Below are 14,236 nucleotides of genomic sequence, written 5' to 3'. Positions count from 1 at the left end.
CAGAGTAATTTTATGCCTATTTAATCTTTTAAAATCTGAGCTTCTATTTTATGTAATAATAATAAATGGGTCTTGTATTTTATGACTTTTATGTTCATTTCATTTTTCTAGTAATTGTTCTGTATTTTATAATAGTTTTAGTCCATGACTCATTGAAAATTAAAAAAAAAAAGCAAAAACAGTCTTTTACAAGTAGTTTGAGAAGCACTGGTGTAGATGAGTTATTTCAGTGAGTCTCTGCCTATATAGGCTTGGTTCCTAAGAGCTTATCCTCACTTTCCCAACTCTTCACCCTCATCTAGAGGAAAGAAAATTTCTGCAAGAAGATTCTAAGCCCCTCAAGAGTAGGGACCAGATATTATTTTGTTGTTGTTTCTCTTCAGTGTCTGACACAATCAATGTTTATAGTGGCTTTTCTATTTGTTGAAGACTTATTTTATGCCAGATAACAAGAATTACTTTGTTAATTCTTACAATAACAATCCCATGAGGTAGACAGTCTTTTGTTTTGTAGATGAATATACTGGGCCCCTGTGACCCATCTAATATCATAAAACTAGTTATGAGTAGAACTTCAATTTTAATCTCATTTATTTGACTCCCAAGATTAGTGCTTAGTTCAAGAAAATTATTTAATTTCATTTATTCAATAAGTATTTATTGAACGGAAACCTCTTGGCATGATAGAACTAGTCTTAACATGTCTTCAGCACCTTCACTTAATATTTTAGGGATATTTTCATATGCTTAAAACGATGGACTATTGTAAGAATTGAATATTGTCAGTTTTAATGAACAATGGGCCATAGGTTTAGTTTTTATACAGTTATTAATTAATAGGAACTTATGAAGCGAACTGCATACAGTCTTCAAAATTTTTCTGGAACTGAGTGGCTCTTGAAAGTAAAAATAATTGATATTAGATGTTTCAAAGATTATTGTAAATCTTCCAAATTATATTTTATAATTCTTTACATTTAATCATAAAATATACCACCTATTTAAAAACAAGTATACTACATAAAATGTATACTTTTAGACTAGCCCAAAATAGCATATATTTATCAGTACAATTACATATCCAAATCAATATTTACACTTAGTCTTTTTAAAATCAAAGATTAAAGGTTCTTAATTACTTTTAGCAAGTGATAAAGCATCTTGGTTTTCATAATATGTGTTCTACTTAAGCACTCTACAGAACGGTGTAGTGGCTAGAGCCCGGACCTGAAGCCAGACTACTCGGGCTTGCAATCCCACCTCTGCCACTGATAAATTGTATAATCCTAGGCAAGTTATTCAACTTCTCTGTCCTTCACTGTTCTTATTTGTAAAAGGGGATAATAATATACCTACCTCACAGGGTTGCTGTATAGTGTTAAGAACAATGCTTAACACGCCATAAGCACTCAATAAATGTCATCGTTACCTTAATTTGTTTAGCACCTTTAGGCATACCAAAGAATACTGGGGTCTTGTTTGACTTTCCTCATTTGGTATATGTCATAGTTCTCCCCCTTAAATAGATTATGTTTAGGAAATAATGAGCTTCTGCCAGCCAGAAGCTTTTGACAAATAGACGTTTGGTTCCCGGGTAATGGGGCCATAACAATACTGCCTAAATCAGTTATACTATCCTCTTCTAGCTTTGAAAATGCTCTGATCTATTCTGAGAGATTTGACAATTTCTATTCTCTAATTTTCTTGCCTAGGGTATGACAGGTACACAATAATTTTTCATTTCCATGCTGCATTATAGGGTAATCTTTTTGAAGACATTTTAAATGACAATTAAAGATCTATGTGAGTTAAAATTCACCAGTGTTGTCAATGTGAAAATAACTGAACTAAAGTGACAATAAGATGAATATATGCCTTATATTCATAGCTGAGTTCCAGTATGTGCAGGCAATAACAACTAAGGCACACCTTAGTCCTCTGCTGGTGCCTGATAGATTCCTTTGGACATCGATTATAAGATTCATCCTAATTTCAGAACAGGTAGTGTGGAAAAGTCTTAGAATTGATGAAATATGGTATTTTAATTGTTTGGAGGAAAATGGGATCTTCCAAGTGAATTGGATAATTTTTTTGTTCTTTCTAATGCTGCATATAACAATAACAAAACTGTTAAGTACATAAAACTGAAAAGTTCACTTTTATTGTGTAAGTAGTTTTTTCATAGGGTGATAAAATAATTAATGTCATTTTCTCCATAGAACTACTTTCTTCTTTCTTCTTCAATGGATAAAACGGTCAGATTATGGCACATTTCCAGAAGAGAATGCCTTTGCTGTTTTCAACATATAGATTTTGTCACTGCCATAGCTTTCCATCCAAGAGTAAGTAACTGTTTATACATTTTTTTTGTTACACTCTGAGGAAGGTGAGGGAACCTAGTTTCTCTGGAGGGCAACTGGACTAAAGGAAAAAGATGATTAACAGATCATAGTTAAGAGCAGTTTAATTTTGTATTTCATTTTGCTTTAAAAGTGAGAAAAGAAATAAATATTCTGCTAATCTGCATTGGAAAACTGGGAATGTTATATTCTAAATATAATGGTAAAAAGTCATCCCAAATCTTTAATAAGACATGCAAGGTATAAATAATGAAATAAAGTATCCTATTAAAGATGAGAGATATTGGAGATGAAGGAAGAAGAGGAGATAGCAGATGAATAAATGAGTAAAGGAAGTACATAGGCAGGAATAGTTATGAGAAGATTGGGGAGGGAAGAGACAGAGGAAAAGATTGAAAGAGGCAAAGACCAAAATTCATTATAGGTTATACTGAATTCCTATTGTTGATCTTAATATCCCTTCATTTTCTTTTTTTTTTTTTTTTTTTTTGAGACAGAGTCTCACTCTGTTGCCCAGGCTAGAGTGAGTGCCGTGGCATCAGCCTAGCTCACAGCAACCTCAAACTCCTGAGCTCAAGCAATCCTCCTGTCTCAGCCTCCCGAGTAGCTGGGACTACAGGCATGCACCACCATGCCCGGCTAATTTTTTTTCTATATATATTTTTAGCTGTCCATATAATTTCTTTCTATTTTTAGTAGAGATGGGGTCTCGCTCTTGCTCAGGCTGGTCTCGAACTCCTGAGCTCAAACGATCCGCCCACCTCGGCCTCCCAGAGTGCTAGGATTACAGGCGTGAGCCACCGCGCCCGGCCCCCTTCATTTTCAATGTAGAAAATCCTTTAATATCTTTCCCCTGGAAAGAAAGTATTTCAGGTGATTTCAACCAAGGAGAAAAATCTACTGTTATGGAATTCTAGACCTATTGTATGCCCTTAAAGGATAGAGAGCCACCAAATGCTTAAGGCTAAATTAGTTTTAGTTTTAGTTTTTTGCAACTATTGGCACAAGGAAATCACATGTTGGTGCTGACTCTACTAGCTAGATTAAAATAAGTGGAGAACTTGTTTATGGGTATGGTATAGGATATGTTTCCCAAAGCATGTTCTTTGGAGGTGCTAGCCCTGTTAGATATTCCTACCTAACTCCCCTAATGCCCCTGGTCTCTGGTTAAATAAGTTGGAAAATGCTGCCCACTTTATCCCCTTTTTAGAGATTCAGAATGCAGGTTAACTGAGAATCCTGTTTAACTTTCAAGAACTTCTCAAACTTATTTGATCACAGTACCTTCTTCCATGTAGTACACAAACACATTATCTTATTACATCCATACCTTGGGAAAAGCAGTTTAAGGATGTGATAAAGTGATTAGAACATTATTTCTCCAAAATTAATAGTAAGGTTTCTAGTTGTTGTTATTGCTTTTAGTGCATAAAATAATGTTTGCTTGATGAATACTTTTAAAATGAGATCTAACTTTAAAACATTACTTTCTAATAGACTTACTATTTTGATTTGCTGATGAGTTTTTTTCTTGATTTGGTAAAATGAAAGCTTGCTTCTTCTGCCACCTTTTTAGGATGACAGGTATTTTCTAAGTGGGTCATTGGATGGAAAGCTCCGCCTTTGGAACATACCTGACAAAAAAGTAGCTTTGTGGAATGAAGTAGATGGTCAGACAAAATTGATCACAGCTGCAAATTTCTGTCAGAATGGCAAATATGCAGTGATTGGGACATATGATGGCAGATGTATTTTCTATGATACAGAGGTAAATGACTATCTGGTGTAAATTACGTGATTGGATACTTATTAAAACACTTTTGTGGTTTTGGACAAGTTGTTTATCCCCTCTGGGCTTTAGTTGCCTTGTCTGTAAATTGGGGCAAATAATACTATGTCTGTCTGAGTGTTGGATCAGATGATCTTTGAGGTTTCTTCTAATTCTGATATTTTCAATATATGATTTCTTTTTAGCATTTGAAATACCATACACAAATACACGTCCGATCTACTAGAGGGCGCAACAAGGTTGGAAGAAAAATTACTGGCATTGAGCCTTTACCTGGAGAAAATAAGGTACTATAGTATTCAAAACCATCTCTCTCAATACTCTATGTAGACTGCTGAAAGTTAGTTCTTGGCCGGGCGCGGTGGCTCACGCCTGTAATCCTAGCACTCTGGGAGGCCGAGGCAGGAGGATCGCTCGAGGTCAGGAGTTCGAGACCAGCCTGAGCAAGAGCGAGACCCCGTCTCTACTAAAAATAGAAAGAAATGATTTGGACAGCTAAAAAATATATATATAGAAAAAATGAGCCGGGCATGGTGGCGCATGCCTGTAGTCCCAGCTACTCGGGAGGCTGAGGCAGTAGGATCACTTGAGCCCAGGAGTTTGAGGTTGCTGTGAGCTAGGCAGATGCCACGGCACTCACTCTAGCCTGGGCAATAGAGTGAGACTCTGTCTCAAAAAAAAAAAAAAAAAAAAAGTTCTTAATATCTTGGCAAAAAATGTATTCTCTTTCCTGTGGAATACTTGCTTTTTCTAATTTTGAGGTACATTTGTATGTGTGTAACACCCTTTTTTGGTTATAGTTTAACTTGGATTAAAAGATGATATTTTTAGCTTTTCCTTTGATTGTATTTTTAGATACTGGTAACCTCAAATGACTCTAGAATCAGACTATATGATCTGAGAGATTTGTCACTGTCCATGAAGTATAAGGGTTACGTCAACAGCAGCAGCCAGATCAAAGCAAGTTTCAGGTAAATTGGCAATGATTAATTCCCAAAAGAGATCAGAATGTTTCCCTCCCACCCACTCCCGTTTTTCCATTGATCTATGCCTTATGTTTATGTGGCGTTTTTAGGAGGGTTTTTGCATGTTTACAACTGGTATCTCATTTTATCATCATGTAATACTTATCTTGTCCACCTGTATGGTAGCTAGAGCTAGAATGGCCCCTATTCTGCAGATGAAGAAAACAAGACCCAGAAAATTAAGTGATTGGCCTAAAGTCACAGTTGTTGCAGAGCCAGGATTACAAGACTCTCAGCTTCAGTCTGTTTGCTTTTGTACTTTTTTTTTTTTTTTTTGAAACAGGGTCTCACTCTGTCGCCCTTGCTAGAGTGCAGTGGTGTCATCATAGCTCACTGCAACCTCAAACTCCTGGGTTCAAGAGATCCTCCTGCCTCAGCCTCCTGAGTAGCTGAGACCACAGGCGCGCGCCATGATGCCCAGCTAATTTTTCTATTTTTAGTATAGATGTGGTCTTACTCTTGCTCAGGCTGGTCTTGAACTCCTGAGCTCAAGCAGTCCTCCTGCCTCAGCCTCCCAAAGTGCTAGGATTACAGGTGTGAGCCACACTCAGCCTGCTTTTGTACTTTTATGTAATCTTATAACAGGGGGCTTACAGCTCATGCCTGTCCTCTTGTCCACTGTCTTAAACCTTTTAGGTATAGAAGCTAAGAAAGCATTTTAATACCCTACAGAACAGTGTCCTGTATTTAAACTTTTACATATTATTATTTGAATTCTTCATTTGGGGTCTGGAGGTTCTCCTAAAATAGGGTTACCTGCCTTTTCTTCTTTCTAGCCCTCTTTTTTCAGCCCTTTTCTTACCAGTTCATTCTTTCTTCTTGAATTACTCAGTAATTCATTTGGTAAAGTACTCAGCTTCTCTCTCTTTCATCCCTTAAATCATCATTCCTCTCAGTGTGAGTTAACTAGCGTTACAGTTTCTAGATCTTTGATGAAAATACAAATGCCAGGCCCCTACATCAGACCTACACATTCAGAACCTCTAGAGTGACATTATGAGTCTACATTTTCAACAAGCTCATCAGGTGTTGTTTTAGCTGTATTTTAAAGTAGGAAACACTGATAGAAGAAAACTTTAAAAAATATAAAACCACACACAAACTTTTTTTCCTTCCCCAATTTTAGCCATGATTTTAGTTACCTCGTTAGTGGTTCAGAAGATAAGTATGTTTATATCTGGAGTACTTACCATGACCTAAGCAAGTTTACATCAGTCAGGAGAGATCGTAATGACTTCTGGGAAGGTATTAAAGGTAAGTAAATGCCTACTTTTGCATGTCATATAAGAGAATAAAGTTAAAGTGGAGATGTGCTACAAGTAAATTTATATAGGCATTATTTTAGAGAGGCAATTTGGCAGTTACAACTGCTTTTGCTTTGTGTTTGGCTTTGCTTGTTTGATTTTTACCCTGGTCTAAAATTTGAGAAATCATTGAATCTCAAAACTTGTATGTAGTATTTTTTTTAGGAAATATTTTTGGGTTTTAAATTGCTCTTAGTTACTTCTATGTTAGTTTTTAAGGATAGTTGGCATATGACACTATCATATTTGTCTTGATGTTTAGTTTCAAATTTATCGGTTATCCTGAAGTAATTTTATTCCCCCAGCACATAATGCAGTTGTTACATCAGCCATCTTTGCTCCAAACCCAAGTTTGATGTTATCTTGGGATGTGCAATCTGAAAAATCAGAAGGGAACAATAAAGATGAAGATGCTGAAGTTTTGGATGCCACGCCTTCTGGTAAGTATTCATATTTTATTTGTCCTACATTTTTTCTAGTTGTCCCTTAGTATCCTCATTGACCTAGTATTAGGTATGATGAGGTTTTCACAAGTATAAAGAATATTTCTTACTTACAACATAATGGTTGACAAATATGCATTTCTGAACATTTCAGTAATATATTTCCTGCAAGTTTTACATTTTTAAAATTCACCTGAGAATTAAAAATGAAAAATTTGAAAATTCATATTTTTATAGACAACCATTCTCTTTAGAGAAATGAAAACGAGATATACAAATACAAAACTTCTTTATTATCTGTCTCTCCTACTAGTCTGTAATCTCCAGGAAGACAGACACTTTACATGTCTTTTTTTTTTTTTTTTTTTTTTTGAGACAGAGTCTCACTCTGTTGCCCGGGCTAGAGTGAGTGCCGTGGCGTCAGCCTAGCTCACAGCAACCTCAAACTCCTGGGCTTAAGCGATCCTACTGCCTCAGCCTCCCGAGTAGCTGGGACTACAGGCATGCGCCACCATGCCTGGCTAATTTTTTGTATATATATATTTTAGTTGTCCATATAATTTCTTTCTATTTTTAGTAGAGACGGGGTCTCACTCTTGCTCAGGCTGGTCTCGAACTCCTGACTTCGAGCGATCCACCCGCCTCGGCCTCCCAGAGTGCTAGGATTACAGGCGTGAGCCACCGCGCCCGGCCTTTACATGTCTTATTTATTGTTGTACTGCCAGTGCCTAGCACAGTGTTTGCCTGCATATAGTAGGTGCTTAATAAACATTTTTTTGACTAAATGAATTAAACCTAAATGAAGCAGGATTCTTTTTTACTTGCTACAAATCAACAGCTTCTTGAAATAGGTAGCTGTTTATAAGCTTGTCATTTCTTGCCATTTGTAGCATATGCTTTGGGAATGAATAGTAATTCTGGTTATATAATATGCTCAGATTAGGAAGTGAAAAGAAACTGCCAACAAGTATATTGAGTGCCAATCAATTATATAAAAATGGTTCCTGCTAGTCCTTAAGAGTATGGTAAGACCAGGCAAATTTGGACCAGTTGTTAGTGAAACAAGTTTATATTATTCAAATCAATTGCACAATAGTTTATTAAATGTGTTTTCTCACTCCACAGACTACAACCAGCTCTTTTAGAGAGTCAAAACAATAGATATGAAGTACAAAGGGTGCTTCTGAAGTATTTGAATGCTGAAAAGTTTTTGAGTACTTTAATTTAATCTCAAGTAATTTCTCTTATATTATTTACACTACCCACTCTACTCAGTACACTGTTCCCTCTGTGTGCTAAGAAAAATTTTGATAACCAAGATGAACTTCAGTCTAGTACTTCTTTCAATTACAAAATAAGCCAAGTTGGGGACAGACACTGTGGCTCACACCTGTAATCTAGCACTTTGGTAGGCCGAGGCTGGAGGATCGCTTGAGGCCAGGAGGGAGTTCGGGATCAGCCTGGGCAATAGCAAGACCCTATCTATACAAAAAAAAAAAAGTTAATTAGTGGGGTGTGGTGGTACACGCCTATAGTACTGTATTCTAGCCCCAGGCAATAGAGGGAGACCCTGTCTCAAAAAAATAAATAAACAAACCAAGTTGGAATGATTAAACCTTTACTAAATGCCTATTTGGAAATATTGCTTTCTGTTTTCTTTTTCTTCTCAGAATCAAATCCAGCTTCTTTCTTCTAACTTAAGTCATTTGGTGTTTTTTCCTTTTCTTTTTCCCCCAGTGATACCTTTTTATACTCTATACACTTCCCCTACACATTTCACAGGAAATTTTACCTTTTGAGGAAAAGTAAAAGGTACATTTTTTAACTTCTCAGAAATATACCACATTAACATGGTTCAGTTAATTCACTGGGTCCTTTTTGAAGAGGCACAAATTTTAATGGATCATGCTCAGATTTGTGTTTGTCATTTTGTACCTATCTAGGTATAATCTAAGAATAAACTCTTAAAACCCAGGGTATGGGATCATAAACTATATATATGATTGCCCTTTTTATTCCTGACATATTTGGGATATGAGCATCAGTTTTCCTCAAATGTAAAATGGAGGTGATAACCTAGTTTACAGAATTGTGATAAGAATTAAAGATAACATGTAAAGTGCCTAACAGAATGCCTGGCATATAGGAGACATTATCGTTATCATCTTCATTATTGTGCTTTATAAAACATTTTTTTTTTTTGAGACAAAGTCTCACTCTGTCGCCCCTGCTAAAGTGCAGTGGCATCAGCCTAACTCATAGCAACCTCAAACTCCTGAGCTCAAGCAATCCTCCTGCCTCAGCCTCCTGAATAGCTGGGACTACAGGCATCTGCTACCACACCCAGCTAATTTTTCTATTTTTTTGTAGAGTCCCGCTCTTGCTCAGGCTGGTCTGGAATTCCTGAGCTCAAGCGAGCCTCCCCCCTCAGCCTTCCAGAGTGCTAGGATTACAGGCGTGAGCCACCACACCAGGCCAACATTTTTTTTTTATGACACAGGATCTCACTCACTCTATCTCTCAAGCCAGAGTGCAGTGACATCATCATAGCTCACTGCAACCTCAGACTCCTGGGCCCAAACTATTCTCCTGCCTCAGCCTCCAGAGTAGCTGGGACTACAGGCATGTGCCACCATGCCCACTCAGCTAATTTTTTTATTTTTCTGTAGAGACAGAGTCTCGCTATATTGTACAGGCTGGTCTCGAACTCCTGTGCCCAAGCAATCCTCCCGCCTCAGCTTCCCAAAGTGCTGAGATTACAAGCATCCACGCCCGGCCTATAAAGCATTTTATATATATGATGAATTCTTTTCTTCTCTAGCCTTATTATATCCCTAAGTCCTTTACTGTGCTACTAAACAGCACTACTTTGAGATATGCCAGAATGTTCAAAGGCTTAGAATATGTTTTTAACACATCTGAGTGAAGCCATTTTTTCTGACTCACCCTATATACAACTTTACAATTAAAGTTTGGATTATTTTCTTTCTTGCAACTGAGTCCTTCTTAAATCTACATTTTTTCTACCTATGCGTAATATACTTAGTTAATGCAGAATTTGATTATTAAATGCTTTTACACAACTGGCAAATGTAAGAGATAAGCATTTTTTTTTGCCGTTTGGCATAGCAACATAGCTCTTCAATAAGGACCATAAGGGCAAAAGGTACTGTCGGCCGGCATTCACAGAGAAACTGTGTGTACTTCATTTCTTGGCAGTTTCAATATGTCTGCTATACAGTAAACCTTACTGTCAACCTCGTTAGACACCCCTGTTAGCAACAGACTTGCCCAGCTGATCCCGTTCTGCCAGCACTCTAGTCCTGGTGCTGAATAACATGCTAGCTTCTTGCCATGAAATGAAGCACTAGACAACTTAGAGGCCTAGGCTGTCTGGGAATAAATCCAGGCATCCAGGCCCCAAGGGACTATAATATCCTCAAGTCAGGGAAAGACCAGCAGCTAAAACAAGGTAAGTGGAAGTGAACTTAGGACAGGAGGAAAAGTGTACAGCAGGATGGAAGGATTACAGGAACCAGCTGGAAAAGGAGACTGAAAAGGTGGGGAGATGATCTTCCTCCCCAAAAGGTGGAGGATCATGGGCATGTTACAGTTGTGGCAGCGGGCTTCATATTCCTTTAAAATCAACTTAAAACTATTTTTATGCTTTTAAGGTATTATGAAGACAGATAACACAGAAGTTCTTCTCTCTGCCGACTTCACTGGAGCAATCAAAGTGTTTGTTAACAAAAGGAAAAATGTATCTTAATTTGAAATGACATTTAAAATAAACATATCAGTAAGTTTCTCTATGTATCAGAACCGAAAAAAATATTATAGTGTTTCAAGCTAACATTCTTTTTTTAATTTTTATTGAAAGTTGTTCAAATATAATATATTTTTTGAAAGGTGGTGTTAATGATCTAGGAAACTCTGGACTGATAGACTAGAAAGGAATGTGGCCAGAATAACATTGCCAAACATTAGGCTTTACATTTTGTTATGTTTGTGTTTTCGTTATATAATTATGAACATGCGCAGATTTCTGCATGAAAAGATTAATATATTAATCACATGTGTGTGCCTTTTGGTTACATGCACTAAATCTAACAGAGTTAAATTATTTCAGTGGCTCTTTTGGCCTCTTACTGGGGGGAATAGTCTTGTTTCTAGCTTAAACAATTTTTTTTGCACAAACTTTCATTTTTAAGAAAAGTGGTATCTTTTGACTGAGTTATTGTTTTGAAAATGTTATATAGGTTTTCAATAGGTCAATAACCATGTGTAAATGGTTTTTATAAATTTCTCAATTTGGAGACAAGATTTTTTTTGTGGTCTAAATTGTGGACTTAAGATTCTTTTCTTTATATGTGTATATATAATTTTTTTTCTTTGCCACACTGGAGCACAATGTTTCTATGTAAAGAATTCTTTTCATTCTTTATCCATGAGCACCAGGCTTTGCTCACTTAAAAAAAATTAAGCCGCATTAAGGAGTGAGTCTTCTTTTTTACAATAATGTAAAAATAAACTGTTTACATTTTTTTTAAAGCATTGTAGTTTTTAAAAATTAAGCTGTTTTGTTTTGTGTTGTTGAATTTGAAAGCCTTTGTAAATATCAATATAATGTACCAATGAAATAACATTTGGGGCAGTGGAACCCCGATCATGTTGTTGATGGTAAGCATATGTTTCTGAAAATTAAATATGTATTATTAAAAGTTGGTCGCCAACACTTGTTTAAACGTGACTTTAATTTTAGATGCCTTCAGTAAATCAAGAAATGGAAGAAAAATAAACTCTTGTTTTAATAATTTAATTTTTAGCAAGCAGAAGACTAGGTTTTAGACCCCTAAATTATAATGCATTAGCTACATGCCTTTGAAATTTTTTAAAATCATAGTTCTAAATTGAACACTGCTAAGAATTCATCTATATGATTATATGTTCTTTATTGCATTTATTTTCAGTATGTAAGTGAGAAGCTGGGGAGCCACAGTCATATCGTTGTTAATCCAGCATGGTCTTGGAGTGTTCTGGGCTTTCTAGTAAATTGCGTATTTTTTGCCTTTATGCTGCTTTCTTCTTTCTTCCTCTTGCCAGTGCTATACTCTCTCCCTCACCCCCCCCCCTCTTTCCCTCTTCTTCCTTCCCTTACCCTCTCCCCTCTGCTCGTCTCTCCTTGCTTACTTTGGCTTCCTCACTCTCCTGTACTACCTGACAGATTGAACTGTTATGCCATTGGCTTTCTAATAACCAGTCATGGTTTCTTTAGTCTCAAAGTCTAGGTGGCAGTGTGATTGATTGGTCCACTGTTTCTTTTGAACTCGATGTCTTCAACTCCTTGACACTACTTGGCTTTCACTGACTTCTGCCTGAGCACTTTTAGTCTGCTGTGGTGCTGGTTGTTTGAACAGTGGATATCAACATTCATATGAATATCTCTTAATGGGTTTTATATGATTACTTGAACAAAAAGACAAAAATTGTTGGGATGTAAGCTTAAAAGCATAATACTGACACTTGCTATCACTATATGAATATACTGAAAAGCTGTATATTTTCTGACTATAATTCAGAAAGTGAGTTTAAAAAGATAGCCTCAAAATTTATCAAGGAAAAATTGAACACCATTTCTCCCTAAAATGACTATTAGATATTTTCTATAATAAGTGATATGGTATTATAAGAAAGAGCGCAGGTTCTAGAGTCAGATAAACTTGAATTTGATTCCCTCTGTTAACACATTCCTTGGGCAAGTTATTTATCTTTTATTAACTTCCATTTCCTTATCTGTAATATGGGAATACCTAACTTAAATTGTAAAGATTTGCTGAGAAATTGTGTGTATGTAAAGCCTGGTGCCTAGCCAGTAGGTATACTCAACAAATGTACATTTCTCACTGCCTCTTCCAAATACCTGAGTGCCCTCCCAGACCAAAAAAAAAAAAAGTACTGTATTTGGAAACACTTTCTAGACAAAGGGATTTCATGAACTCATAGCATTTTAGGGATTAACGTAGGGCACCGACTTTTATTTATTTTTATTTTTTTGCCAACTCAAGACACTTTTTTTTAACTGCTATCATCTACTATCCCCTCTTCACAAAAGAGAGAACATTTTAATATGAAAAAAATAAGTTGAGCAAAATCTTATAATCTTAGAGAAAGTCTATTAAAGTGACTAAACCTAGCTTTTGAAAAAAAATTATATTCCCTTATTTCCAACTACTTCTTTGGTAAAAACCACATCATGGACTTGCTATGACAGGCTGAGAACTACTGTGCTAGATGAACAAGTTCAAAACCATCTATCATTCAAAGCTTTTTGAAGAGCTAATAGTGAGCCTGTTTCCTCATCTTGTTTACCTTAATTGGAATGAAAATATTAATGACTCAACATAATTTAGCATGCCATTTTTGCAGGTCTTCAAATTACACAGGGGAGCAGTGGCTCTCTATTCTTTGAAATGTATGTTTAACATTAATAATTTGAGAGAGGCCATTATCTCCCCACTAAAGTGAAAAAGTAAATTATCAGAATAAATTACCTTAATTATTATGGGGACTAAAGGTGAAGACATGTTTGGGATTGAATGTTTTCCCATGAGTTTACAAAAGAAAAACTTTCCCAGGTCCACTGGCTTCTAGCTTCCTGCCTTACTTATTCATTAAGCAGATGTGTATTGAGCACCTACTATGTACAGAGCACTGCTGGGCCTAGAGAACAATAAGGCACATCCCTGTGCCAGAAGTGCTCAGAGTCTGGTTGAGAAAGCCACAGAAACAAGAAGTTTGGAACTGTCTCATGACTGTGGCCCTGGAAATATCCCTTTCTCTCTCTATCTGCTGTCTGTTCCACCCTTCCTAGTAACTCATGGCAGCCACTTGATTCTCAGGCCAGTCTTTGTTCATCTAATAGCACAAGCAGCAATAACAATATGGGTAAAAGAGTTTATGAGTAAGCCACAGGTAAGGCAGAGAAAATGGAGTACCCACTGTGTCAACAATTTGCTCTGATCTCTTGCCCTCTCCCTCACCCAGCCAAGAATCATTGTCTTATTTCCTGAAAAATCTTAACTGTCTTCTGTTTTGAGCTAACTCCTTGGTTAACAGACCCCTTCCCCTCAACAGCTTTCTTATTCCCTTCAGTCCTAGAGCTTGGCCTGTTTTGTTTTGTTTTGTTTTGTTTTCTAGTTTCCTAGGAAACCTAGGCTTCAGCCCTGTTAGCCACAGCCACGTTTCTGCTGTGGATACATGCACATGAAATACATTCAGGTTGATTAAACAGGGATAGCATTGAGGATTTATGTAG

At 36.6% G+C, this 14,236-nt stretch overlaps 1 protein-coding gene across 3 annotated transcripts in view; it reads left to right on the top strand.

Annotated features, from left to right (window-relative positions):
• The window catches only part of WDR44 (WD repeat domain 44), an 84,778-nt gene extending 73,112 nt beyond the window's left edge, over positions 1–11,666 (top strand). The window contains exons 14-20 of one of the 3 annotated variants that reach the window (XM_069462943.1): positions 2,220–2,342; positions 3,937–4,128; positions 4,335–4,436; positions 5,005–5,120; positions 6,325–6,428; positions 6,784–6,918; positions 10,596–11,666. In XM_069462943.1, the coding sequence (XP_069319044.1) occupies positions 2,220–2,342; positions 3,937–4,128; positions 4,335–4,436; positions 5,005–5,120; positions 6,325–6,428; positions 6,784–6,918; positions 10,596–10,690 (867 nt within the window). In that variant the 3' untranslated portion in view covers positions 10,691–11,666. Of the gene's footprint in view, positions 1–2,219; positions 2,343–3,936; positions 4,129–4,334; positions 4,437–5,004; positions 5,121–6,300; positions 6,429–6,783; positions 6,919–10,595 lie in introns of all 3 variants that reach the window. The other 2 variants (XM_069462942.1, XM_069462944.1) reach the window with 2 other exon arrangements.
• Positions 11,667–14,236: the final 2,570 nt, after the last annotated feature.

This window comes from Eulemur rufifrons, chromosome 30, assembly GCF_041146395.1.
Source record: "Eulemur rufifrons isolate Redbay chromosome 30, OSU_ERuf_1, whole genome shotgun sequence".
In the NCBI taxonomy this organism is placed as follows: Eukaryota; Metazoa; Chordata; class Mammalia; order Primates; family Lemuridae; genus Eulemur; species Eulemur rufifrons.
The sequence above is the reverse complement of the archived record's forward strand: the minus strand, read 5'-3'. Positions and strand labels throughout refer to the sequence as shown.